This window comes from Microtus pennsylvanicus, chromosome 1 (assembly GCF_037038515.1).
Source record: "Microtus pennsylvanicus isolate mMicPen1 chromosome 1, mMicPen1.hap1, whole genome shotgun sequence".
Taxonomy (NCBI): domain Eukaryota; kingdom Metazoa; phylum Chordata; class Mammalia; order Rodentia; family Cricetidae; genus Microtus; species Microtus pennsylvanicus.
Window position 1 is genome coordinate 166981563 of NC_134579.1, and position 27971 is coordinate 167009533.

The 27971-nt window shown below is 46.1% G+C and overlaps 1 protein-coding gene across 4 annotated transcripts in view; it reads right to left on the bottom strand.

The window, feature by feature from the left end:
- The window catches only part of Mettl24 (methyltransferase like 24), a 126882-nt gene that overhangs the window by 59895 nt on the left and 39016 nt on the right, over window positions 1–27971 (bottom strand). For 2 of the 4 annotated variants that reach the window (XR_012907423.1, XM_075945028.1), the window contains exons 2-4: window positions 23494–23592; window positions 16181–16320; window positions 2753–2981 (exon numbers count right to left, since the gene is read on the bottom strand). Coding sequence is in view for 3 of the 4 variants with exons in the window: in XM_075945028.1 (XP_075801143.1) it covers window positions 2753–2981; window positions 16181–16320; window positions 23494–23592 (468 nt within the window). In the remaining variant the exon portion in view is untranslated. Of the gene's footprint in view, window positions 1–2752; window positions 2982–16180; window positions 16321–23451; window positions 23593–27971 lie in introns of those variants that run through there. The other 2 variants (XM_075945039.1, XM_075945049.1) reach the window with 2 other exon arrangements.

The following is a 27971-nucleotide window of genomic DNA, read 5'->3' on the forward strand; positions in this document are numbered from 1 at the left end:
CTGCATGATGCCTTGCAAAGGCTTTGTTGATTTATAGTTTGAAGTTAAAATTAGCAAAGAGTTTCTACAGCAGCACACGAGCCATATGCATCTTTCTGTCACTCTCTCCAAATACTGCCGACATTTGCTCTCACGTCCCTCACTTGACTGGAAACCAGGTTTGGATGCAGAGAAGGAAAAAAGAAGGAAAACAGGCAAATATGAAAATCATCACAGAACCATATGAGATATTTTAAAGTCATCAAAGCCCTGTGTGGCTTCTACTGCCGCTTTCAGAATCAAGAGACAAAGGGGTGGGAATACCGATCTTTCGAGTGTTTTGCTCTCCGCCTCCCCTGCCACAGTCATGTCCTGTTTATCAATGTCTGCACACACCGGGAGGAACGAAAACAGACCACGCTCTCTCCAGCCGCAAATGAGGTTTCCTTTCATCTGGCACTGCGTAGCCCTCGCAGAGTGTTTCCAAGGGAAGCAATCATTCAATGGTGGCTTAGTTTTTGTTGTTTCTGTTTGAAAGTATTCAGCCAAAGAATCTCTGTGAAGGAGAATGATGGCTCTTCCATCCCTCAACAGTGAATTTTCCTTGAAGCATCAAATCCATACCTGGCAATTCTGAGGCAGATTCCTTTCATTGTTATTACTGCTTTTAAGAAAAAATAAACCACTGTAGGAACAAAAGCAACCCTGATCTCTCCTCTTTAAGTATCCTTGTCAATGCATCTGCTATCCAGGGGCAAAATGCTCCATGATAGCCCCAACATAAAGGTTGGCCCGCTACAGCTCCCAGAGAGCTGGTTGCATCCAGTTCAACTCTGTGTCTCATTATCCTAAAATATACTCTCTGTAGGAAATGTGCTTGGATGAATTACATGCACACATAATTTTTTTCAAAGTTTCATTTTATCCTCTTCTCTAGCAAGTCTTTTGCTAAAATGTATTGAAGAATGCACAAAGGGCTTTGACCTTAACCTCCTTTGCCTACTCAGTCTTGTCTCAGAAGAGCAAGGGTGGGCAGGGCTAGCAAGCGAGCCACAGAGAGCAGCAATAAAGCTCTTTTCTGAACACAGAGAGGTTCCACTCTGCGGAGAATCTAGACCTGACAGATTGGGAAACTGGTTTGTGATTTTCATCAGTAAAGAAAAACAGGCTTGCAAAAGTAGGAGGGGCAAAAAGGAATAAGCTGGAAGGGAATTCTGAAAAATGCCTCCACTTCTCACACTTATTCAAAATTTAGTAGCCCATGGAAAAAAAGTTCTATTCAGAGATCTTACTTGAAATATTGCAGCCAGGAAGCATTAAGGTTTCCTACTGTTGGATGCTGGTTGCTCTTAGCGGCAGAAACAAAGTACAAATGGCTAGCTAGTCCTGTGTTAGAAGAGCAATAACTTCCTCAAGGCTGTTCTTGGAAAAGTTTTGACTGTCTGATTAAAGGGAGTGTGCTGGCTAATTTGGGGTCAACTCAACACAGGTCATTTGGGAAAAGGGAACCACAACTGAGAATATGTCCCCACAGTGACCTCTAGGCAAGGCAGTGTGCATTTTCTTGATTGGCGTTGCTGTGGGAGGGTCCAGCACACTAGGGGTAGTGCCACGGCTGGGCTGGTGGTCCTGGGTTCTATAGGAAAGTGGGCTGAGAAAGGCTTAGGGAGCAGGCCAGTAAGCAGCATCCCTCCGTGGCCTATGTTCACATCACCTCCTACCTCCAGGCTCTCCTACCTTGCATTTCTACCCCGACTCCCCTAAATGATGAACTCCAAGCCGTAAGAGGAAATAAACCCTTTCCTCCCCAACTTGTTTTTGATCATTATCTTTTATTATGGCAATTAAACCCTAACTAAGACAGGTTTTTTTTTTTTCAAAGGAGAGGAGAAAGAGGAGGTGGAGAGAGGAAAGGGGTAATCCACAGGGCAAGTCCTTTTATTAAAGATCAAGAAGTCAATTCAAACTTAAAATCCCCCACACCTTGTCTCACAGATGGGCTCTTATTTTGACATGTTTTAAATTACATGACACCTCATGGCACCATAGGCTAGGACAGGTCAAATTCACTTAAGGAGAGATGGAGACAAAAGAAGGCAATTGCACCCAGAACCACCCCTTTAGAGTCTGCTTCAAAGATGCATTAGCTGGGGTATATGAAGCTAAAACTTGGGCTCAAGGAACATTGTTCGAAGATTGAGTTTCTTTATGCTGTTCCTCCACAATGGGGTATTTGCAGATATTTCACATGCTTTGACATAATTATATAAATTGCAATGTACACGATGTCCATCCATTTTTGGAAAGTAGATTTTACTCAGAGCTACAAGTGGGTTTTGTACTTTAAGAGCCAAAATGTCTCAAAATAGCCAGTAACTTGAGAAATGTAAAAGCCAATGTTTTTCCAAACATAAACATAAGAAGGATTATTTTTGTATATTCAAGGTTGAAATAAGCAGTTTAGTTTTCTGGAAATTTTAGATAAACTCCTAAGTATGCTGAAGTCTCTGTGAGAAGTAGCTTCTTAGTCTCTTGTCTCAACTTGGCCATTCTTAGCATTCCTTAGGAGCAACGAAACTCTGCAGTTCAGTGTCAACAGCTCTAGAATCCCCCGACGTGGCTACAGGTCAGCTCTATGAACAATGGACAGCAACCAGCAATATTGGAAATGAGGACCTGCAGCTTCCCAGCATTATAAGCCATGCTTTTCATTTTCTTAATTTTATGGGTTTATTCACTTTATTTAATTGTGAATTAAAACGGGAAGTCTCACCTTGTGATGCCCAAATTCATTCAAAATGCTTCCCAGTTTTCTGGTGTTGCTACGTGGCTTTTGAGCAGCCACAGCTGGATGTGGATCCCGCCAGTCGATGGACAAACGGTGATGCCAGAGGCGCTGGCTCTCCAGAACGTGGGCTGATTTGACACTAGGATCAAAACGATGCACCTCACACCCATCGTTGGCCATGCTCACCTCAAAGTCCGTGTCGTCATTCCCCAGCCTAGAGACCCGAGGAAGAAAATAAAAACAAAAAAATACCATGAAGAAAAGTTAGATGAATAAATTGACAAATCTAATGGCAGTTTTTCTAGTTTCTGCTTTAGAACATGTCTAATGTACACATTCAATGAACTTCACATACACATACTCTACACACATATGCATGTTCTACACACATATGCATGTTCTATACCACACATTCCCTACACACACATACACATGCCCTACACACACATGCATGCTCTATACACACATACACATGCTCTATACACACATACACATGTTCTCACACACATATGAATATCATACACACATATACACTTGCTCTACACACACACATACACTCATGTACTATAGACCAAAACTTCTGGATAAAAGAAAACTAATCTGTTAAGCACAGATCACAAAATCACTAGCTAAACATGTAGGCTCATATAAAGAATTGTTATTATATTATATTATATTATATTATATTATATTATATTATATTATATTATATTAGCAATGGGGCAAATGAGAATACCCACTAACTTCAATATGCAGACTACAAGCTACATAATCATGGAGGCTAAGGATAGAGTAAGAGACTGGGCGGTGGTCTCCCGAGGAAAGAAAAACGGAATAGAGAGTAATGGAGAAACAGGGGGAAACTGGAACAGGATTAAGCAGAGAGGGGGAAGGAAGAGGGGAGTAGGGGAGAAAATATGGACAATAACATTAAGAGTTATTTGAGAGGTTATATGAAATCCTACTATAGTAGAATCTTCAAAAACCATATACATATGTGAAATAAATCTAAATGGAGTCACTAAATAATGGAGGAGACAAAGCCCCAACTAGACATCATTTGCCATCAAATGAAACCTCCAGTTCCAGAAGAGGGTTACGTCTAATTGGGTTGTTGGCCAAAGGGATCCCATGGAAACCCCAAACAATTTGGCTATTGTCAAATCATTAGTTGCTCTCCACAAACAGACTGTCAGGCTGAAGAAACTTAAACATCTCATTGAACACAGAGAAGCTGAGCCAGTTCCTAACTATCTTAACCCTTCCTAACTAGTGTTCATGGTACTGAAGTTTCTCTGCATGCTACCAGAGGGGAAAGGCAAACAAAAATCCAGCTACAAACGCTATGATCTACAATGGTGACCTGTCTGCGTCATACGCTTGTGCAATGGTAGCACAGATGTTGTGAGAATAACCAAACACTATCTCTTTGGACTTGAGGCCACTCCTTGAGATGGAGCCCATTCTCAGTATTTCTTTGGCGGCCTAGAACCTGAGGCTAGATAGGCCACGAACCCACGGGAAAGCCAAGTACTCTTGCTCTGCTAAAGGCTCATAGAAACCAAATGACTCCTACTGACCTTCTGCTCTACACAAAGTTCAGTGTTTCACTCAGCCACCTCCAGAGAAGCTCCCTTCAGCAGTAGATGGCAATCAGTACCAAGAGCCAAGACTAGACAATGTGCAGAGAGTGAGCGGCATCCTCTCAGGATTCCAGGAACGATGCAGAAGAGGGGGTGGGAAGATCGAGATGGAGGACACCAAGGAAACCGTGTCTTCTAGACACAACAGGACTGACGTACATAGGAACTCACAGAGACTGTGGCAGCATCACAGGGCTTGCCCAGGTCTAAGTCAGAAGGGGTCCCAGCACTGAAATGGGAAATGGTCATGAGTGCCCACACAACCACTTACAAAGGAAAAATTAATTTTCTCCAACGGAGGCTCAACAGGGTATATAAGTCACACTTAAAGGGAGCCTCATGCCCAGCGGTAGATGAGCAATGTAAAACTAACTCAGTGGGATTTTGCTGCTGTTTTATATTGCTTTGTTTGGGAATTCTTTTTAACTCTTACTGATCTTTTGCTTGTATATTATGGTTTCCAAACTTGTATTTTTATGGGTTTTGTTTTTGTGTTGTGTTTCTGGGCTTCTGTTGCTCTTTCCTTGTTGTTGTTATCATTGTTATTGTTCGTTTTTATTTGCCTGTTTTCCCAAGAGAGAGAAGAAGGTGTGGAATGAGTGGAGCGGTGGGCATGATCTAGGAGGAGTTGGGAGAGGAGAAAACATTGTATGAAACAAAATTTATTTTCACTAAGAATAAGAATACCCACTAGTCTCAAGAGAACTTTCTCAGTAAAGGCTAAGAAAAGCCTATGATTCCCTCGAGGGGAGCTGCGTTCTAATAATTTGCGCTAATTTGTCTCCATGGTACTAAGCGTGACACTGGACTTGTGGGCAGCTGCTGTGTTCTTTTAGAGTAGCGCAGTTAAAGAAAAAAGGGCAAATATATGCGCTCTACTAGATCCAGAGCAAGGAGACAATCTATACCCTAGTCTGCAACAATAAGGGGAAAAATTATGAACACATTATATCTAAGTACCTAGAAGGCAGTATGTCACGTAAACAGTTCGTATGCTTATGAACACTAAGCTACTAAGAAAAAATTCTTGTTTAGTGTAAGAATCACCACATTGATTCAAACACGGATTTAAATGGAAAACACGAAATTAACCAGAAGAGAGTCATTTTTTCATGATAATTAAGATTCTCTGCCAAAAACTCTATGCTTTTTTGAGGGGGGGAGGGAGAGAGAGCATTGCTATGCAGTCCATAGTCTTGAACTCACAATCCTCCTGCCTCAGCTTCCTACTGCATGGAATACAAGTACATATAATCATGCTTACTTCCAAAGTCCTATGCTTACTTGTGATTGAGGATAGCAAAGCTCAGAATGTCTGTAATACACTGACCAAATCCAAACTAGTACAGAAGACCTTGATTCTCTTGGGTTACTATTTCAGGCTGCCGCACAATCTGGGCACACACCAAAATAAGAGCTAAAAACCCTTCTGCGGGTTTTACTTACCCAAGATCATCTTTCATCTACGTAAAACTTCACTGTAGCCCTGTTTGCCTTACTCTTGCCCTTCACCCCACGATGTCGCTCTCTTCCTCACCAGACGCCCTGATGAGTTATTCGGCCCATGACGTCCCTCAACCAGATCTCCTTCATCCACTTTAGTGAGACTCAGCATTCGCCTGAGAGGTCTGATTGCCTATTTCTTCCTTCTATAAAGCCTGCTTCAGAAACCTCCCTTCCTCCTCCCTTGCTCCCCCTTTCTCTTTCCCTCTCCCCTTCTCGCTCCCTCATGTCTTTATGCTGAAATCAGATGCAGGCCCTTAGCCTACGTAAGCACTCTGTTCACTGAGCTCAAACCTTACCCTCCAACTAGTTTCTTATAACTGTAGTTTCTACAAGTAGAAAAGAATCAAAAAGCTAGAAGCAGAGAAAATGAAAGACTTGCGTCTTTCAACACCAGAAATTGTAGCCATAACTTCTAGAGATGAATATGTTTAATAGTTTTTCTATATCTTTGCAGAAGTTTTCTACACCTATACAAAGGAAGACTCTATCATAAATTATTCGAAGTGCATGCCTACACATGTAAGCTAAGCATGACATAATAGAGATATTTTATATGATATACCAAATGACCTGAGACTGTAATTGGTGATTTTTGTTAACTAATGTTGTGTTTTGCTCAATCTCATAAATTATTCAAAGTGCATGCCTACACATGTAAGCTAAGCATGACATAATAGAAATATTTTATATGATATACCAAATGACCTGAGACTGTAATTGGTGATTTTTGTTAACTAATGTTGTGTTTTGCTCAATCTAATCATCCTCTTCACTTCTGAGTAGTGTGTCAGCCTGTAATGGCAGAGAAATAACAGTTAGCAGAATAAGTTAAAGGAAGGAAGTATGAATTCTGGCTCCTGGTTTCATCCCATCCAAAGGTACGGGGAAACAGCTCACAAAATGGCAGGCAATAAGCAGAGGGGGGCAGTAACAGGAAGGACCAGGACAAAACAGAGTCCCCCAGGATGCCCCAAGGACTATTTTCTCCAACGGGGTCCCACCTTCCACAGTGCTAACCCCTCCATATGTTTTATTCACGTCTTGAATCCATCATGACTTAATCCACTCGGGACAGAGATGTCATCATCTAAAATCCCTCACAGATACATAGAGATGAGCTGTGCTTTCCCAAAGACACACAGATACCTAGAGATGAGCTGTGCTCCCCCATAGACACACAGATACCTAGAGATGAGCTGTGTTCCCCCCAAATACATACAGATACCCTAGAGATGCGCTGTACTCCCCCATAGACACACAGATACCTAGAGATGAGCTGTGCTCCCCCATAGACACACAGATACCTAGAGATGAGCTGTGCTCCCCCATAGACACACAGATACCTAGAGATGAGCTGTGCTCCCCCATAGACACACAGATACCTAGAGATGAGCTGTGCTCCCCCAAAGACACACAGATACCTAGAGATGAGCTGTGCTCCCCCATAGACACACAGATACCTAGAGATGAGCTGTGCTCCCCCATAGACACACAGATACCTAGAGATGAGCTGTGCTCCCCCAAAGACACACAGATACCCTAGAGATGAGCTGTGCTACCCCCATATACACACAGATACCCTAGAGATGAGCTGTGCTACTTCCATAGACACAGATACCCCTAGAGATGAGCTGTGCTCCCCCATAGACACACAGATACCTAGAGATGAGCTGTGCTACTTCCATAGACACAGATACCCCTAGAGATGAGTTGTGCTCCCCCATAGACATACAGATACCCTAGATATGAGCTGTGCTCCCCCATAGACATACAGATACCCTAGAGATGAGCTGTGCTACTTCCATAGACACAGATACCCCTAGAGATGAGCTTGTTACCCCCATCCATACACACAGATACCCTAGAGATGAGCTTGTCACCCCTATACACACATAGATACCCCTAGAGATGAGCTTGTCACCCCATAAACACACAGATACACCTAGAGATGAGCTGTGCTCCCCCAAAGACACACAGATACACCTAGAGATGAGCTGTGCTACCCCCATACACACAGAGATAACCCAGAGATGAGCTGTGCTACCCCCATACACACAGAGATACCCCAGAGATGTGCTGAGCTACCCCCATACACACACAGATACCTCAGAGATGTGCTGAGATACCCCATACACACACAGATACCTCAGAGATGTGCTGAGATACCCCCATACACACACAGATACCCCAGAGATGTGCTGTGCTCCCCCATACACACATAGATACCCCTAGAGCAGTGTTATGTTACCCCCCACCACATATACCCCTAGAAATTTGCTGTGGTAAACCCCTAGGCATGTTTCAACCCACTAAAGCTGATGAGATTAACATAACAATCAGTGTATATAGATTATAGAATAATGGGGTCTCACAGTGACATTTCCGCATGATTTAATCTTAATATATAAATACACACTGTTTTGGGAAGCAATAAGCTATGCTTGTTTACCTAGTATGTACAATTCTGCCTTTTGTGTACTTAAAATAATGCTTTTTTGAGGCTTAGTTTAAATTTATCAAGTTTCAAGGCGGACACAAAAAGCATTAGGAAGACTCAAGATATTGCACAATATATCCAAAGGTAATAGAAGCAGGAGAGGAATCCACATCTGGCACCTCCAACACACATGTATAGGTGTGCCCTCCACATGCTTCTTCATAGCAGGTGACCTGGGACACAGCAGGTGACCTGGGACACAGCAGATGACCTGAGACACGGCAGGTAACCTGGGACACAGCAGATGACCTGGGACATAGAAGGTGACCTGGGACACAGCAGATGACCTGAGACACAGCAGGTGACCTGGGGCACAGCAGGTGACCTGGAACACAGCAGGTGACCTGGACACAGCAGGTGACCTGGTACACAGCAGGTGACCTGGTACACAGCAGGTGACCTGGGACACAGCAGGTGACCTGGGACACAGCAGACGACCTGGGACATAGAAGGTGACCTGGGACACAGCAGATGACCTGGGGCACAGCAGGTGACCTGGGACATACCAGGTGACCTGGGGCACAGCAGGTGACCTGGGACACAGCAGATGACCTGGGACACAGCAGGTGACCCGGGACATACCAGGTGACCTGGGGCACAGCAGGTGACCTGGACACAGCAGGTGACCTGGGACATACCAGGTGACCTGGGACACAGCAGATGACCTGGGACATAGAAGGTGACCTGGGACACAGCAGGTGACCTGGGACATAGAAGGTGACCTGGGACACAGCAGATGACCTGGGGCACAGCAGGTGACCTGGGACACAGCAGGTGACCTGGGACACAGCAGATGACCTGGGGCACACCAGGTGACCTGGGGCACAGCAGGTGACCTGGAACACAGCAGGTGACCTGGACACAGCAGGTGACCTGGTACACAGCAGGTGACCTGGACACAGCAGATGACCTGGGACATACCAGGTGACCTGGGACACAGCAGGTGACCCGGGACATACCAGGTGACCTGGGGCACAGCAGGTGACCTGGACACAGCAGGTGACCTGGGACAGGAGCATCTGGACGAACATTCCTCTCAAAGCCTAGAAAGTTGTCATGTTTTAGAGAATGAAACTGTGTTGAGCTTGCTTGCTCCTGACTCTCCTGTGCTCCAGACCGTGGCCACAGATAGACCTGTAATGTTGCCCTCAGTGACAAAAAGCGTTATGTAAGGTCTGACACTCCCAGGATACACAACAATGTCCAGATACAGTGCGCAGCAGGTTACAGTTCACCGACTACTCCTATATGTAAGTAAGTATTTATAGGATGCTACATGTGAGCAAGGCATCCACCGCGCATGAGGACAAAGACAGCTTAAATCCTTCAACTGAGGGAGCTCACAAGGCAGTGATGAGGGAGGAGCATTCTGAGCAATTAATTATAATAATACCTACTATTAATATAAAAATCGGAATGAAGCCATCTTCTACTGCTATTTAATGCAGAGAAAATTTACTATGGAAAATTTTACTTGCTAGAAATATTTTCTTTAGGTTTAGACCATAGAGCAAGCAACCCGGATCACATGAGAGACTTCCATCTCAAGGTTTGGGGTGACTAGTCCATTTTCCCCTTCTCCTGTCTGTGTGGTCGTCACCCAGAAAGCTAGAAAGAGAAGCAGTGGCTACAGTCTTTCCGTGTGAGGCCACATCCTGAAGGCTGCACACAGCTCCTCTCATGACCACTGCTCACGACCTTGGTCACGAGGCCACTGAAGCTGGAGGGAAAGCCAGGGAATCCAGAGTGGCCGTGTGTCTGGCTAATTTTAGGAGTTATGTTACCCAAAGAAGACCAGGAGAATGAACAGTAGGGGACAATTAGCAGCTTCTACAGCTCTCTCCCAAAAATGCTCCAGTAGTTAGGATGCATATTCAAAAGCTTCTAGCTAAGCCTGCCACCTTCCCTCTACAAGAAGGAAGTGAAGTTAGAAGATTCAGGAACAAATATCACATCAGTGCTGGGGTTTTAGGGCACAACAATTTCTTCAGCATAAAAAAGACTATTAAATCTAAAAGGTTTTGAAGAACTACGAAGGGAAAGCCAGGGAGCCAAATTTCCAAAAGTAGACTGTACTAGACTATCAGAACAATCACGTTGTCTCAGAGCCAAGCACCCAGGTAGCCTGCATCAGCTGGGATGTGCACTAAACAACTATTGGATGTGTTTTCCCTACGGAGTGCCCACCATTCCGATTTCCTGGTGCACAGCACTGAGAGCTCTTGGGAGAGGAGGGCTTGTTTTCAAAGTAGCCCATAAGTGTTCTTTGGACCATCCAAGCATGTGAACCACATGTATCAGCAGCTATGTGGCCTTGGGTACCACGGAAGGGAAAAGGAGTGGATTGTGGTGACCTTTGGTTAGCCTTTTGTAAAGCAGGCTTGTGTGTGTCACAAGTGGGTTTTATGTCCCCTGGGAACCAAAAGCTTAGAACATAAGGATATGAAAAGAAACTCAGGATCCATTACTGGGCAGGGAAGGACAATTGAAGCCGCAGTGAGATACCCCATCCCAACCACCAGGAGGCATATAATTAAAAAGGCCAACATGGTATGGACAGGTGGGGAAATTGGAAGAGTCATAGATTATCAGTGGGGATGTAAAATGGTACACAGTCAAGAGAAGCGATAAGACATAGGCTCAAAACGTACGTGCCAATGCTCATCTCAACATTGATAATAAGTAACAAGGGGAACCAATGCACTGCCCATCCCCTGATGAGGGAAGAAGCAGAACGTGGTACTTCCACGCGATGGGTGATGACTCAGACACGAAGAGCAGTGGAGTCCTGGTGCTGTAGACGAACTCTGCAAACATGACGCTAGGCATCAACAGCCATAAAATGTCATATATTATACGATTCTGTGTGCATGGAATGCTCAGCATAGGTGACTCTAGACAGAGAGTCGAGAACTGTTCCGCGTAGGTGACTTTTTAGACAGAGAGTCAAGCTAGTATTTGCTTAAGGTCAGGGGTGGTAGGCAAGTAGTGAGGGAGCTAAAGATCAGAGGGAATTGGGAGTGCTGTATGTGGTGTCCAGGGCTTTGGAGAAGGAGAGGGAGAGAAAATGTTTTAAGTGTAATGAATAAAAGAAACCCAGTTTGTATATTTAAGTATGTGAGTATATTTACATATAGTATATTAGTATATTTATATGCATATAAAATTGTTCAGAAGCTAAAAACTATAAAAAATAAATTCGGAGCGCAGATCAGAAGTGTGCAGCCCTTATCACTGAGAGAAGAGGTCTAGAAGCCGTGAGAAGGGTTTTCCTCCCGACTGTGGTCCAGCAGGATCAAGGAAGGCATGCTGGTCAGCTGGTAGGCTAGAACTGTAAACTGCCAACTGTGTGTGTGTGTAAGAGAGAGAGAGAGGGGAGGAAGAGGGAGGGAGGGAGGGAGGGAGGGAGGGAGGGAGGGAAGAGAGATGGAGGTTCTCAGAGCATAGAGAAAAATATTTTATAATTATTGATTCTTGTATTAGTAACATTGCATGAAACTCCAAAGTTTCATTTAAAACACGAAGTCAGGCATGCTGGTATATGCCTGCATGTGCTCAAGAGGCACTCGAGGAAGGAGGATTTTTGTGAGTTTGGGGCTAGCTTGGTCTGCAAAGGGTGTTCCAGAACCGCCAGGGCTACACAGTGAAACCCTACCTTAAAAACAAACAAAATCCATATATTTTCAGGACAGTGTCATTCCCAAAGCAATGAAATGGATTTTAGGGAACACACACACACACTTCCTCTTCTTACAGATAAAGCATATATATTAAACATTGCATAAACCGCTATACGGTGCATGTATGGTATTACCAGACCACAGCTGGGCGATCAGGGAGAAACTATCTAGAGACATCGAGGACCACAGTCTTCTCCTTCCCCATTCATTATATCCTGTGCTAACACTGCTCCTGCTGCCTTCATTCAAGCTCTTGGGAAGCAAACATATTTGTCTGTGATTTTCATTCATTCTTCTTGAAATGCTCCCAGCCACACTGAAGGCTTTCTGACTAAAACACTGGCTCGAGTTGCCTCACCATGTGTGACTTAGGGAATCTTCTGTCTTACACCAAGAAACCATGTCTTGAAACCGAATAGCATAATGTAACGCCGAGCAGGAGGGGATGAGGACGGCGGGCCTCTGCCGTGTTTGGCTCGTCTTCCTATCCATGCACCCCTAAAACACAGCTCTGCCAGGAGAGTGAACGAGGAGACTTCTCTCTCTGCTCCACTCATCCTCTATCCCCCCACCATATCTGGACAGTCCCCTCACCGCTGGCTATATTGGAAGACGTACCGGCAAGAGCCTGTCTGAAATTGTTTTGTTTTTGTTTTGTTCGCCGCCTTGGCTGTCTTGGAACTCTGTAGCCCAGGCTGACCTTGAACTCAGAGATCCTCCTGCCTCTGCCTCCCAAGTACTGGGATTAAAGGTGTGCACCAACAGACCTGGCTGCCTGCGTGAAGTGGTAAGATATGCACATACTCTCCTCCGAGCCCAGGGCCTTTTCTTACTTTTCAATTTCTCTTCTTTTTTCTTCCCTTCAACATTTGCCTTCCTTTCTTGTCCCTTCCTGTATGTTCACTGGTCTCCTCTACACCGTTTGAAGAGTGAAAAACTGAGCGTAAGTGTTGATAGAATAGATTGTAGCAGTCAGATAGATGTCTTTTTACATCTACCGTGGAACAGGAGAGAAATGGCATCTCGGGGAGAGACAGTCAGACACCACCTGGGTCAGCTACAAGGGTGGAGGAGACAGGACGGGGCAGATCAGACACGGGGCCTTCAACCTTTGTCGTCTCATATCTGAATTGTCAGGCCGGGGTCCCCCCAGTCGCATCTGCACCTTTGGTTTGCCTGGGAATCACCGGGCCCAGCAGAAGCACAGTTTTGTTATTGTCTTCTCAGGAGCTTGTACGTAGAGGCCACAGATTCTCCGTCCGTCCTCCCACTACCACACAGCTGCCCCAGCTCTCGCAGACACTGGTAACCCAGGGCCAAGGCTCCCTTCAGTGGTTCCTGGTTTCAGAAGCACGACTTGTGTACCTCCTCTCAGCATCTCTTGAGAAGGCAAACGGCAATCTACTTGTCCTCAACAAACAGTTCGTCAGAACAGGAGGGGCATCTAGATCCCAGACCCCAAGTCACGGCCTAACCATCATCCTCACCCATTGCCCGTAATCCAAGTTTTATGATTTGCTATCACAAACCCTTTCTTTAGATTCAAGTGTCCTAGCATTTCTTTTCTTTTTCCTTGTTTCTTTGTGAGTGTTATTTTGGTTTCGAGGTTGTTTGTTTGATTGTGTTTTATTTTGTTTTGTTTTTGGGGACAGGGTCTCACTGTGGTCAAGGACCGACTGACCTCCAGTTCACAAAGATCCACCTGCCTCTACCCCTGAGTGCTTGGATTAAAGGTGTGCGCCATCAGGCTCGGCTAGATTGCAGTTTGTAATGAAAGCTTTCATGTTTTCTCATCAAATATTGACCCTATAATCTATTCAGTTCTGTTTCCAGTGTAATTCAGAAGTTCTCATTTGCTTTTTTGCAGAGCTGATTTTGAATGTAAATGAAAGAAAATCAATCTTTTTCTCCCTGTAATAATCTGAAACCTCGCTGCAGAGCCATCTTATCGAACAGCTTGGAAGCATAAGAGGGGGAGGATTTCAAAGCATCTCCTAAATCACTTCGCAAGTTTTCTTTTATTCAGTTAGATCCTTAAATGAATTTGTTGTGGAACATAAAATGCTAAGCAGGACGTAAAGTTTGGAACCAGGAAATAGGATCAAGATGGCATTGCCAATTTGCATGCTACACGATGCAATTATTTTTTGACCTACTTTCACAAAATTTTAATGTGACATAAAATAAACGCCGCTGTCATGACTTAGCATCCTTCCTATGTTCTTGAAGCATAGCTGGGGCCTTCCAAGAAAAGCTCAGTTCTAACCAATGGGCTGCGCAGCTCCTGTCTGACTTAAGAGCCATTCAACACACAGCCCGTGTCCCCTTCTTAAGCCACTCGAGACAGCCAAAGCCATCATGCCAAGCTGCACTCGGAGACATCTGCACTATGTCTTCACTTGACTCATGTATGAGTATATTAATTAACGTCTTACTTTTATTTGAATTCTTTTGTTTTATAAAAATCCACAATGACTTGTAATCCTTTATTTTGGACCCAGGATCTCTCCCAGGTTGGCCTTGATCTCCCTCTATAGCAGAGGATGACTTTGAACTTCCGATTCTCCTGCCTCTACCTCCTGAGTGGTGGGATAGGTATGAATGCCGCCGTTTTGTGGTGTTGGGAATCAAGGCCAGGGCCACATGCACGTGGGCCAACAGTCTACCCACAGAGCTACACCCCTGCCCACCGACTGCTTGTAGCAGTTTGAAAGCAATAACCAGCTCCTTTGGGGAGGTCCCCACAACACCCCGACGCCTGTCCCTACCCACGACCACAGAGTCCAGCAGATGTCTAAATGTGGACAGTCGGATGAAGTAAGGGAAACCTATAGCCGAGAGGCAGGCATGTGTGACATTGTTTAGGATCTTAACTGCTTTCAAAAAATACTACCGTGGTCTAACCTGAGAACCTACTTGGCTTCTATAAATAGTCTCCTGAGCAGAATGTTCCAGATAGAAATAATTCTCTCATCTTTGTTTTGAGATGTATCATTTTGTCCTGGTTGTTTGCTTTGTTTTGTCTTTTTTTTAATGAGCTTTGTTTTGTTTTTGTCAACTTGGCACGAGCTAGAGTTGTCTAAGGGCGGGAACCACAGATGAGAAAAAGCCTCCCTAGGAACAGGCTATAGGCAGGCCTGTGGGACATGTTCTTAATTAATGACTGTTGTGGGAGGACCCAGTCCATGGTGGGCGGTGCCATCCTGGGCTGATGGTCCTGGGCTCTGCAACAAAGTAGGCTGAGCAAGCCATGGCAGCACCGTAAGCTGCATCCCTCCGTGGCCTCTGTTCCCATGCCTGCCTTGAGCTCCTTCCCTGGCTTCTCTGGGTGAACTGGGATGTGGCCCTAAGAGTGTAAATAAACCCTTTCCTCCCCACGGTGCTTTAGGTCATGGTGTTCCATGTGACAGAAACCGAAGACACATTGGTAAGTTCAGGACGGTTTACACAAGTGCTGACAGACTTGGCGAAACAGTCTCGTTAATTTATGCCTACTGTTTTACAGAACCTCTCGAAATCTGTTGATACATCAAGGTCACTTTCAACCTGTCAAACCAAGTTGTGTTTTGGCAAAAATGCACATTTTTTAAAAGACAATTCCCTTTATTTTCTTTTTATCTAAATACAAAACTACACATAGATTGATCTCTCTCTCTCTCTTTCTCTCTCTCTCTCTCTCTCTCTCTCACACACACACACACACACACACACGCACACACACAGTAGTGGCTCTAATTGGTCTTGGCTCATTCATAACTGCGTGTAGTATTCCCGGCACGCTCTTCCTTGATACAACCGTTGACATTTCTCTCTCTCTCTAACAAAGTTGCTCTAAGTCACACTGAACGCCTCTGCTTTCTCCAAGGGGACTGTCCTGGTGCTTTGCCTTGCTAGCGGGACGGGAGGCAAGGTGGCTCCTGCCAAGGTACCCTGAGTTAGTGATATACACAGCAGGTCAGCCTGCAGCTGAGGCACGAGACAGATCCCATCACCTGCACACACTGCCCCCACCACTCCATATCACTGAAAAGGCCTTGGCTGCCTGCGTGAATGTCTGTGCTCTCCTCAGCTGTAAAACATGTCTTACCCTAAGGAGTAGAGGCGGCACCGCTTGCTGCGGATTTGATGAGCTAAGCCAAACCTGTCATCAAGACACACCAGCCAGGGCTTCGTTGCGGGGCTGGAGTCAGTAGCCAAGCTGTCTGTACCCATGTGATCGCATGCAATCTGTAAGGATTGGAAATCAATATGAATAATTTAAAACGCTGGATGATGAATGGCAGGTAGAGACTTAACTGCTTTCCCCGCTCCTGGAAACAGTGATGGGAGAGTTATGTCCTCTGCTGCTAACTACTCTCCTCCCCCAGGGAACCACAAGAGCGCTGGAAAATGTTCGGAGGCATTTCAATTACATGCCGGATAAGAAGCAACCTCATGGAGACTCAGTGAGGGCTTGAAGGGAAACGGGCTGCAGTAGCCAGCTGCCCGGACGGGAAGGAAGAGGGTCAGAGGGCTGTGCATCTGGGGTGAGCAGAAGTTGACAGAGGAGCAGATGCAGAAGGGTGTCTGTCTGAGAACTGGGCGTGTGGCTACCGCATGAGTGTGACGCCGTGCCGAGTAAGATGGTCACAAGGTCACCTGTGCCTTATTACAGAGAGGTAAGGTGGGCCCACCGAGGCCAGAAACGTAACCTGTGCTATTCAGGTTCAGAGCTGATCCCGGGACGAGTGAAGTGTCTGCTGAGAAGGCAGGATTCTTGGTGATACTCTTTAATGAGATAATTATTCTAATAATAATCTCTAACGAGCTGCCTCCCGGGAGAGAAGGGCTAGAGCCCCGGAGCAGAAAAGGCTGCCCAGCTAACCCAAGCTCTACTCCGAATGCATGTATCAAAATTAGAGACGGAAACCAAAGGGAATGCTGTTGGAGTTCAGCAGAAAGAAGCCTAATTCCGGTGCACAGTAAGGGAGGATGGCTTGAGTTGAAGGCTCGTACTGTTCATGACCGAGGCTGATGGAATAGAAGAAAGCAGTTATGAGTCCCAGACATTGGCCTTACTGAGTGAGCAAAAGGCCCTCTCCTCCTCATCTCCCCAACCTCTCTGGAGCATTCACATCTGAGACAAAAGATCCCTCCAGATACAAAGGAGCTCAGGGGCTCACTGCTTCTGTTCATGGGAAAACCATAGCAGGTGATTTTTTTTTCTTCTTGAGAAGATATTCTAGGGCTGGCAAGATGGCTCAGTGTGTTAAGAAATTGCAGCAATATTCTCAGCAGTGGCTTGAGTCGTTTAACTGCAATGGTGTCTGTAACTCAAGCACTCAGGAGCAGAGACATGTGGATCCTGGGGCCTCCATGGCCAGTCTAGCTGAATTGTGAGCTCCGGGTTTGATAAAAGACCCTGTCTCAATAACTAAATAAAATTAAAAGATGGGAAGCAATGGAAGAAGGCATTTGGTGCTTATCTCCGCCTCCACGTGACACAAATAGCAAACATGCAGCATGCGCACGGGCTGACACATGCGCACACATCCCCAAATGCAATTACAACTAAAAGCGGGGCTAGAGTGATGCCTTGGTGGTGAAGAGCACTGGCTGCTCTTCCAGAGGATCAGGGTTCTATTCCCAGCACCCACACAACGGCTCATGATTGTAAACCCAGTTCCAGAGGATCCAGCGCTCTCTTCTGACCTTGGTGGGTACTGCACACACACAGACATATACAGGTAAACACTTGAACACATAAAATAAAAACAAGTTAAACATCAAAATAAATAAGAGTATAAACAAGAGTATAAACAACCAGGTGTGTGGCACACGCTTGTCATTTCAGCGCTGAGGATGTAGAGGAAGGAACACTCAGAGTTCAAGGCTTCCTTGGGTACATAAGGAGTTCGAGGCCAGCTTAAGTTGCATGAGATCTGGTCTCAAAAAAGCAACAAGAAAACCACAAAACATCATTCGCTTTTCTTCCCGTTCGGCCCAGTGTCTTTCCATCTCTCTGTCTCTAACCACTGTTCAAAGGGGAAATTAGTTCCGGGAAACTGAGTCCTCTCTCAAGCAACGACTACAGAACACGTGTTAACATAAACATGCTAGCTTGTAGAGTTCTTCGGCTACTGTTTGGCCAGAGAGAAATGTACTTCCTGCCTCTGTCTGCCCACCTGCTCTTCCTCACCCACCCAGGGACAGGGAAGTGCCAATCTAATTGGCCAGAGCTGATCTACTGACGGGAAAATGGCTGTGTCTTGAACCGGGGCACACGGTACTCTACCCTGTGCCTCCTCAGGAGACTGGTTCCACCAAGGCACTTCTGTGGGTCCCAGGCTGCCTAAGCCTGAGCCTTTTGCTCCAGGGCAGTGCCCTGCTCTGAGGATTGGACACTTCTCCCTACAACCTTCCACGGTGGCACACGGGATACATTCCTATTGCCTTTCTGGTGGCATCCAAAGTCTACTCTGGCCTCTTCCATAGCATTGCATAAGGGGTGGGTCACTGCTACGGAATCTCCTAGAGGTTGGTTTGCAGTAAAAAGCAGGTTCTGGGTTCCACTCCAGGGACACAAGGTGTCATGACCCCAGGGAACTCGCAGTCTAAGGAGCTACGCAGTGGGCCCTTAGGCAGGTGCTCCTTTGAGTTTCCTGGAGGGTTTGGCCTTTTGGAAAGTCCCCAGAAAAGGATCCAGCATAATCTCCTCAACTGTACCTTAGAAAGTGAATGGACCTGGGCCAGAGTTCTCAAGCAAAACCAGCATCCAGCTTTGACCCCTCACAAAGAACGAAGAAGTTGGCACCACCAGTTAACCAAAGGTCTCTCAAAGGAAGGAACTCAGGGCCCAAGTCAGGGTTACTGTGCAGTGGCGCCTGCTGAGCCTGAGCCATAGCCATAGCCATGGTCTTGGGTCTTCTCTGTTACCATAGTGCTTTCTCTAATTGCGACTCTTTTCTTATTCTAAGATTTCATCCTACGCCAATATTCTGTAATCAGAGAGATACTCTTTTCCACCCCGCTTCCTCTCTTAGCTAAAACATACAGTACAGGAATTATCCAGTTTTAACCATTCATTAACCATCTTATTGATAAGCATTTTTTTCTTTTGGAAAATAACTAGAAGTCGTCCGTAAAATCAGCTCTAAAAAATTAATTAAATATTGATTTTTTTTCAAACTTTCTGGTTAAGATTTATAGCCAAGGTTTCAATAAAGTCTCTTGCAAGCAGAATAATTGAGGCGAGCAACTGCAAGCTCAGCCCCAGCCGAGGTAATTACACCCTCTGCCTGCCTAATTCCCCTTGTAATCTCAGCTGTATAAAGTGAATTAGGTCTGGACAAAGGCAAACAAACTCCAGGGGGAAGAATGTTTTGTGAAATCATTTTTATTTATTTAGCTTAAAGGGATCTAATTCCTTTCCATTTTATTTTGCATCCCAAAAGTGTGAATAGCAATTCTACCAACCAATGAGTAGAGTGTGGGGGGAAAAAAGAGTCCTTAGAATTTGGGGAATTTGGGCAAGAAATCCCGAAAAATTAAATGTGTATTTATATGGTTACATTATTTTGAAAAGCTCAAAAGCAGAATTGAAAATTTTGTTCTCTGCCCACCCCTCTGCATGTGTTTGTGTGTGTGAGAGAGAGGAAAGAAGTGAGAGAGAGAGAGAGAGAGAGAGAGAGAGAGAGAGAGAGAGAGAGAGAACACAAGGCATACTATTGATATAATGTTGCAAAGCTATAATCTGGGTCTCCAGGTCTCCAGAGTCTGACTTTGACTTCTTGGATATTTTTACACGTAGATGTGTAGATAATTGGGTAAGTAACAGATTACAGATGGGCAGTAACTGATAGAAAAATAGAATTTATAACATTTTTTTCTTCTTTAGAACAGCCACTGCTGCTTAGATGAACTCGGTGCTGAGACGCTTGCTTCCTGAAGCATATGGTATGGGGGCTGCCATACAGAGCTTGCTCGGAAGCCTTCCATCAGCACAGGCAAGTGCTTCGGAGTTAACCATTTCCTGTTAGCAGCTCACTCTGTTATTGACTGCAGAGCCTGTTGTCATCAGGGCTTCCCATATCAAGAAAAACAACATTGCTAATCAAACTGGGCCTGACATCCTGCATACTCTAGTCAAATAGTATATCCTCTTGTGTTCCACCAAAAAAAAATTTCTAGGGGCCCTAATTATGCCACCCCAGTCATCACGGAGAACAGGGCACCACACCCGTGGCTGTCTAATGCCCATCCAGGTCATCACTATGCACAGGGCACCACACCCATACTGTCTGATGCCCACTTACGTGCTCGCCCTCAGTTAGATGCCCCTCACGTCCTACTTAGCATTACAGAGGGGCATTTTATTAGGGCTTGAGATCTCAGAGCCCAGACCACCCTAGGCAGGTGATCAACAAACACCTTTTGTACCGACACATGGAAACCTCAGCCGTGAACTTATCCAGTGCTGTGCCTGACTGTGTCAGCTTGAACATAGATTTGAGGGATTTTTTTTTTAAGCAGCATAAGAGGCTGGGGGAGGAATTCACTTAGTGACTCACGGCTGCTAACTGCAAATGTTAGGCAGCGGTGGCTTTCATATTCTGCAAGTTTTGCAGGCTTCCATTGTTAAGACGCTTTCTAAATGAGGCATAAGTCACAAAAGCATCCCCACAGCTCCTCGCTGCGCAGAGAAGGGGCGGGAGCGATGGTTAGTCAAAGGATCTGATGACATCCGTGTCATCCATGACGGCTCCCACCTGGAAGCCATCAGAGCCCAGAGCTTCACCTGGATAAATGGCTCCTGATTACAAAACCATTGTGCGGTCTGCAATCCTTCACATTTTCTGAAGGCTGAAAAGCCTTCCACTGAGTTTGGAAGGGACTCGGGACATCTCATTTCAAAATATTCCCAACTGGTACAATCATCACGTCAAGCCGCAGCCACTCGGGAACCGTACCTTCAGAGAGAACCATTGGCCAGATTCTTCCTATATGTAATAAGCTATACAGATTCTTTTGGGTGGGGTGGCCTTCCCATACAAAGATTGAAATATAGACTTGATTTCCCCGGGCCATTGGAATCGCAGTAAGACCCAAGAAACAAACTTCAAAGTCAACTTCATCCGCCTCCAGCCCCCAGGTTCACCGCCCCCAGCCCACCCCACCGAGGTCCCCACCACAGATCTCCTGGCAGCAACGTTTGAGTTGACTGCCTGAGTCTGGAGCTCCATTTGTGCTTTTTGTTCCTCCACGGGTTCATTTTCCTTCATCTGAAAAGTGTGAAAGCATCACGCTCTGGCCATTTCTCAGGACGTCACTGCCTTATGAAGACTCCCAGGAAGTTCAGCAGAAACGCTGTCACTTTGCTCTTAACTCTTGGGTTCATTAGGATCCCGGATCCAGATGAAGAGCCCGCATCACCCCGTGGTGGAGTCTTTCTTCTACAGCTTCAAATGCCAGGTCTCGAATATGGCGCTTCTCAAGCTGTCAGTGATTATACAACCACTCATTTCTGGGTTCCTCAAGGCCGAGGCTTTAGGCCCAATGCCTGCCAAATTCCCTGGCCACATAGCTGCTCAGAAATACTAGGCTAGTAGCAACCCTGACCTACTTTCTCTACAACACCCAGCCACAGGGGAAATCTGGGAGGCATTTGGTCTAACCTCATGCTTTTCAGAATAGCTGCATTTGGTCTAACCTCACACTTTTCAGGATCAGAATGGTGACAACCATCAAAGCAAAGTCAACTGTCCAGGTTCCAGCGCTAGCCCACATCACATTAGAACATGCTTCCTTTATCTTTTTCTAGACTTTCCCCCTCCTCATGGCTCATGAAAAAGATACAAGAGAAGTCTGAAATGATCGCTGAATGCCCCAATGCATCTCCTAAGTAAAGACCCCTTCTGTAAGTTGTAGAACATTAACCTAAAATACATGTAAGATGGATTTTGGAGGCTCACACTCAATAAATTAATTTTGGAGGATGGAGCTCATCATTTTCAAATTCAGTTTATATATTAAATATCTCTAGTTTTTCTTCAGGCTGTTAAGAGCATTTTTAAGTTATAATTAAGAGATTTCGTCTCCTATCCCCCATGTAAAGCCAAATTATAAAATTAAAATTCCAGTACTTTAATTAAGCCTGTGTAAGGTCACCCAATTAATTTGAAGCAGCTAAATATGATAAATTTCTGTAAATCACAGGAACTGGTTTATCATTCTATCAACCACAATTAATTCTGTGGGTTTTTATTTCCATGTTTGGGTGGCAAGTATTAAAATTCCTATGTGTGTATGACTGCATCAAGTCGGAAATAAGATTTGTAACCTGAACTTGTCTCCCTGCAGCTCTGGAAGCGAGCCAGGAACAATGGCATATACCTGTCTGTGAGTGCAACACTCAGGAGGGGTTCGAGGCTAGCCGGGGCTGCAGAGCAAGAGCCTCTCTCAAAGGAAGGTAGGGGAAACCAGACTATTCTTTCCCATCCTTTCTAAGGGGCTTCGCTGCCAGTGAGGCTCAGTACAGTGTTAAGGGACCGTGGATGTAACGGTACAGTGGATTTATGGATATAAGCATCCAAGGCCTTTCTCTCCACTACTCCTGCCCCGGAAGCATCCTACAGTGAACCTGTGCTCAGTTCCCAGGCTCAAAATGTCCTACATTCTGCCACCTCTCAGTCTAGGACTAAGCATCCTCAGGCTCATTTCCTCTTACGGCTGTCTTTTCCCTTGGAGCAGGCAACATGAGAGTGAGCCTTCGGATTAACGTGTCAAGAGCCCTGGCGTCTCTTTAATGAACATTCTCCTGCCTTCCCAGAGCCCCTGACTGCCTCACTCCCGGAGCTGGGCAAGAGCTGCCACTGTGTGTTAAGCCACTAATAAAGGCCCTACTCAGTAATGACTTGGGGCCCTCCAAGGAGAGGGGAGTGAGCACTGGGGTCATTAACTTCTTGCAGTGCCCCTCAGAGCCTCTGACTTCCACGCCCTTCATGGCCTGGCTGCCAAGTGCCCGTGGCTGGGAAGCACATAGGCGGATGCTTCCAAGTGGGAAAGGAGCTGAACCTCCAGATGATGGCTCTGCTTTGTGACACGCTTGACTGCCTACTCACAGGGACAAATCTGTCTCTCCCAGTGGTTTTCGAAAGCAGTTTTCTAAAGTGACTCTTTAAAACATTCAAGGATGAGTCATTAGAACATTCCAGGTTGATGAGAAGCCATGAAGGAAGGAAGAAGATGACAGCAAATGGAAGCCATTTTCTCTGCCTCCACAGAATGGGGGAAATGGAGTAGCAGCACTCAGAACCCGGGGCCCCTACCCTGTTCCTGTCAGGAGGTCCTCACAAACTTCTTGCAGGGGTTGCTCAGTACCTTTGACGTTATTCCCAAATCCATTTCATCTTAAAACCCAACCTGAGTGGTGCTGATGTAGCTCAGGAACCTTGAGGCTTCTTCATCCAGGGACTGAGCAGGGCCTGCCCAAGGCTGAAGCTCTATGTGCCACCGGGGACCCTGTGAGGGACAGAGAACACAGTCAGAGTGTGAAGATTGGGGCTCTGGGCCGTGCAGGAGGAATATGGGGGCCAGGCGACCAGCATGTGGACACAGAGCCGCTGTCATTTAAGGCCACCTAAGCCACAGGAGGTCATTGTAAAAAAGTCCAGGGTCCAAGTCAAGCAGCTGGTGACAATGACCCCTGGGGACTGTCTGATCATAGACAAACTCCAGCTGATTCCATCCGATGGTACCTTACCTGTGGCAGAGTACCCATGACACCACTTCTCATGCAGAGGGGAAAGGTCCTTAGCATTTACTGATTTCTAAGGTTAGAACTTTAAGGTTCTGCTTCCTAAAGGGCAGTTCTGGGGTTCACAGCACCACCAAGCTGAAGTGCTAATCTCATGGAGAAGAAACACACAGGTCACCTTCCCTAGCACGGGGAAAGATAGATAGTAGCACCTTCTGAGCTCATGTCGGGGGGACAAGGATGCTGAACTGTGGAGGGTGGCTTTCTGTTCGGGGTGGCAGCCTACACCTGTCCGCAGAGGACTTGACTACGTCCAGTACTAGGTGGTTAGTGGTGATCCTGAGCCTCAGTTACAGCAAGGGTGGGTGATGGAAAGGCTAGTTAGGCAGCAGTCTGGGAGAAACACAAGTGGGAACGCCTGTGGGGAAAAGGAAGCTTTAGTAAGAAGTCTTTGCTGAAGCTCATAGCTCCTGTCTCAGAGGGTCACCATTTGGAGACCTCCAAATAACTTCATGATTCCAAATGGAGACAAGGACCCAGAGAGACTTCTAGGGTCATAGCACAGGAGTTCCTGCAAGATAGTCAGGGTGGCCCCAAGCTCATTGCATGGTGAGGAAGGGTCACAGGAAGGCCTTAGGACCAGAGAAGAATACCATTATATACATGCATGACTCTCCAGGCAGGGACTGTGGCAAGAGCGTCACTACCACCACCCCAACCAAGAGAAACATTTGAAAAAGTCATGAGACACATTAACACAAATATGATTGTCTTCCTTAGATGGGTCGGCCTAGGGCACTCTAGATGAAATTGAAAATGAGAAGGAGCAAGGTAAGCAGGGTCGTCAGCGTGAAGCAGATTTCTGGGTTTAGAAGAGCAGCTTCTTTCTGTGTGAGCATCTGAGATACATGTAAACACTTTGGAAGTGATGAAATACTGGCCAGGGTTGTTTATCGTTTATCGTTGCACAGCCCACAGGCTCAACAGTTCCCTGATAGACCGTCCCATCTTGAAGCTTAAGATCATGAAGTTGCTCAAGAGTGAACCAGCTGCTCTGATCTCCTGCAGGCTGCCTCTTTCTGGGGGGTCCGTTCGAGAGACTTTGGCCTCTGAAGGCTTAGCAGGGTGTTGCTTAGTTTATCATCCTGCTGACTTTTTCCTGAAAACCCTTGGTGGTTTTTCAGAGTCCTCACCAATGATGTATCCACTCAACAGGGCATGGTGGCATTCATCTGTAATCTCAACACTGGCCCATGCTGAGGCAGGAAGATAGCACACCCCAGATTACTGTGATGGTTAATTTCAATTGTCAGCTTGATGAGGTCTTGGACTATGGCTGCTGGGCTTCTGGGCATACCTGTGTGTGGTTATCTTGGTTAGACCAAGATGGGAGGACCAGCCTGCCCTGTGTAGCACGACTCGCAAGGCTGTGGTCGCTGAGTGCATAAAACGAAGGGGCTCTGAAGACAGCTTTCATTGCTGTCTGCTTCTTGACTATGAACGCCATGTGTTCCGGGGCTTCCATCCCCCGCTGCTGTGTCTTTCCCGCCATAATGGTCTGTCATCTTGAACCGTGCGCCAAAATAAACCCTTAAGCTGCTCTTGGCAGATTATTTTGCCAGAGCAGCAGGAAAGAGACTAAAACAGCCGAGTAGGGGGGAATGTAGCCAGTCCGTTCAGCGAGGCGCCTTTGCTGAGGACAGCCCTGTCTTGTAGCTGTTGTTACCCTGTGAAGGTGGAGCAGAGAGCGGCAAAGAACTCTAGCTAAGCTACCTTCCATCCCTCATTGATGTTCTCTTTTTAGATGCTGATAACCATCCATTCAATCAGTATTTATCAAGCACCAGTATGGACCAGGCAAGGATAAATGTTGCCTGTGTCACGTTCTTTTTTGAATGGAGGAGACAGAACGCTTTCAACGGTCTCTTCTGGAGCATTCACTTGCAAGAATGCAAGAAAGACAAACATCCATCAACTTTGTCAAGTCCGTGGCTTGGGAAAACACCAGCCAGGGCCTCAGCAGGACACTGGGAGCCTCTGCACTGAGGAACTGAAGAGGATTTCTCAGGGAGGCTGCTTACAAATATGTGGGCAGGGTTTAAGGACGCATAGGAAAAACTTTGATGCCTATGACTCGTGTGACGCGCATGCCGTGGAACAATCTAGGTACACCGCAAATATGAAAACCGGGCTGACTGATAGGCAGGCTGGATTTTCAGGGCAGGGAGAAAGCTGGGAAGAAGAGCGGAGTCTGAGGATTTTCAAGCCAGATTAAGAAGAAGCCACAGTGGAAGTTCATAAACAAGGTAAATGAGCCTTGGGACAGCACAGAGATGAATAGAAACGGGATAATTTAAGTTATAAGAGTTGGCTGGAGACAAGCCTAAGCGATCGGCTGAGCATTTATAATTAATAATAAGTCTCTGAATGGTTATTTGGGAGTGGCTGCCAAGACACAAAGAAACTCTGCCTCTACTGGTAACACCCGGGAACCCCCTGGGGAATAAATGGTATGGAGACCATCTGTAAGAGAGGAACACAGTCAATTCTTTTACAGAAGCCACCTTATCTGACCCGTCCTCCAGTCTCCTGCCTCCTATTAGGTAAATCCACAGGGAAGGAAACTGAGGCTGGCCCCTGCAGTGAGCCGCCACTGCCCCCAGGGGTCCAAGCTGGTGCAGTACAGTGGAGGAGACACAGAAGCAAGATTTGAGCAAAGAGTCATTCATTCGTTTGCTCATTCGTTCTGTGAGCATTTGTGCCTCTCACGCCAGGCTCTTTGTTCCGATTCAATGCAGGGCACAGCTGTGTCACACAACAAATGCTAGGAGTTCTCTACGGTGTATAATAGGGGCGCGAGGAAATAGGGTCCTTGAGGACTGTTCACGACCAATGCACAGAAATGCGGATGCGGATCGTGGGGAAGGGTTGCTACGGCTACAAGCCCCCCAAACACAGCAATGGCTTTCTAGAACTGTTAAAGAAATATATTCAACCCAGCAGCAACGTTGAGCCCAGGCTAGCACCCCGGAGTGACTCTGCACATCAGTAACTACGAATCCCTCTGGTTACATGTAGGCTCATCTTTCTGCAACCTGATACTTCTCATTTCCAGCTAAATGTTGACCACAAAGAAGCTAAACGCGGCTGTGCTGGTGGATAATGTAAGTCGAGGACTCTCAGATGGAGGGCTAATAGAAACAGACCACGATAAAAAGCCCTCAGAAGTGCTCTGGCTTGCTGTTTTGGTTCTGCTGTTTAAAAAACATTTCACATAAAGCAATGTTCTTATTGGAATTAATCTGACAGCAGGTCGTGATTGTTTCCCCATGGAAACCACTAGCTTTTATCATCTCTTTCAATTATCATTTGTCTTAATTCTCCACTGCACACGTCAACATAATGTCCTTCCCAAATTCCCACAAACAGAATTCTATGAGCACCTTCAAATACCCCAGCAAGTTTAACAGAAAAGAGTAAAACCCATAATTTTCTTTGAAAAAAAAATGATGATGGTTTCGCTCCACACAATTTCCCAAATGCCAGGGTGCACTGTGTGCCTATTATCCATGTGCCTCAAATATCAAGTGACCATAACAACACCATCTCCAGCACTCCCAGGTGGTGGGGTTGTGGATTCCCAGACCCATCTGTCCATCAGAGGACTCTCAGGCAGGCAGAGCGCAGCCGCTTAGCGGCAGGTGGCTGCCAGGAGAATCACTTTGTATCGGTTTGTCTGCTCCCCACCGGCTGGTGTGGAAATGTCAAGTGCAGCGTTACAATGAGTTGTCACACAGAGGACCCCGCCTCCCCACCACCAAGGGAGGGGAACCCCTCTAGGCCTTTGAAATCCACGCTTACTAAGACCCAGGCCTTCCCATGGAGCCAGAATGCTGTGGGAGCGGGGGAGGGGGGTGTCTCCTCCTAACACAGAGCTTCTTGGGAGGGCAAGTTTCTGGACTCTTCAGAAACCTGTATGAGACCTTACCTAGCACTTACTCTGGGGTCTGTATCGTGAAAGGGAAGCAGACAGCTTTTTTTACTCAGAACTCCAAACATTAAGGTCCAGGACGGCAGCCGGTCCTCTGCAGAACCAGCTCCCATCACCTCCTGCTATGTTGCAGACATTGGAGGTTCTGCTTTC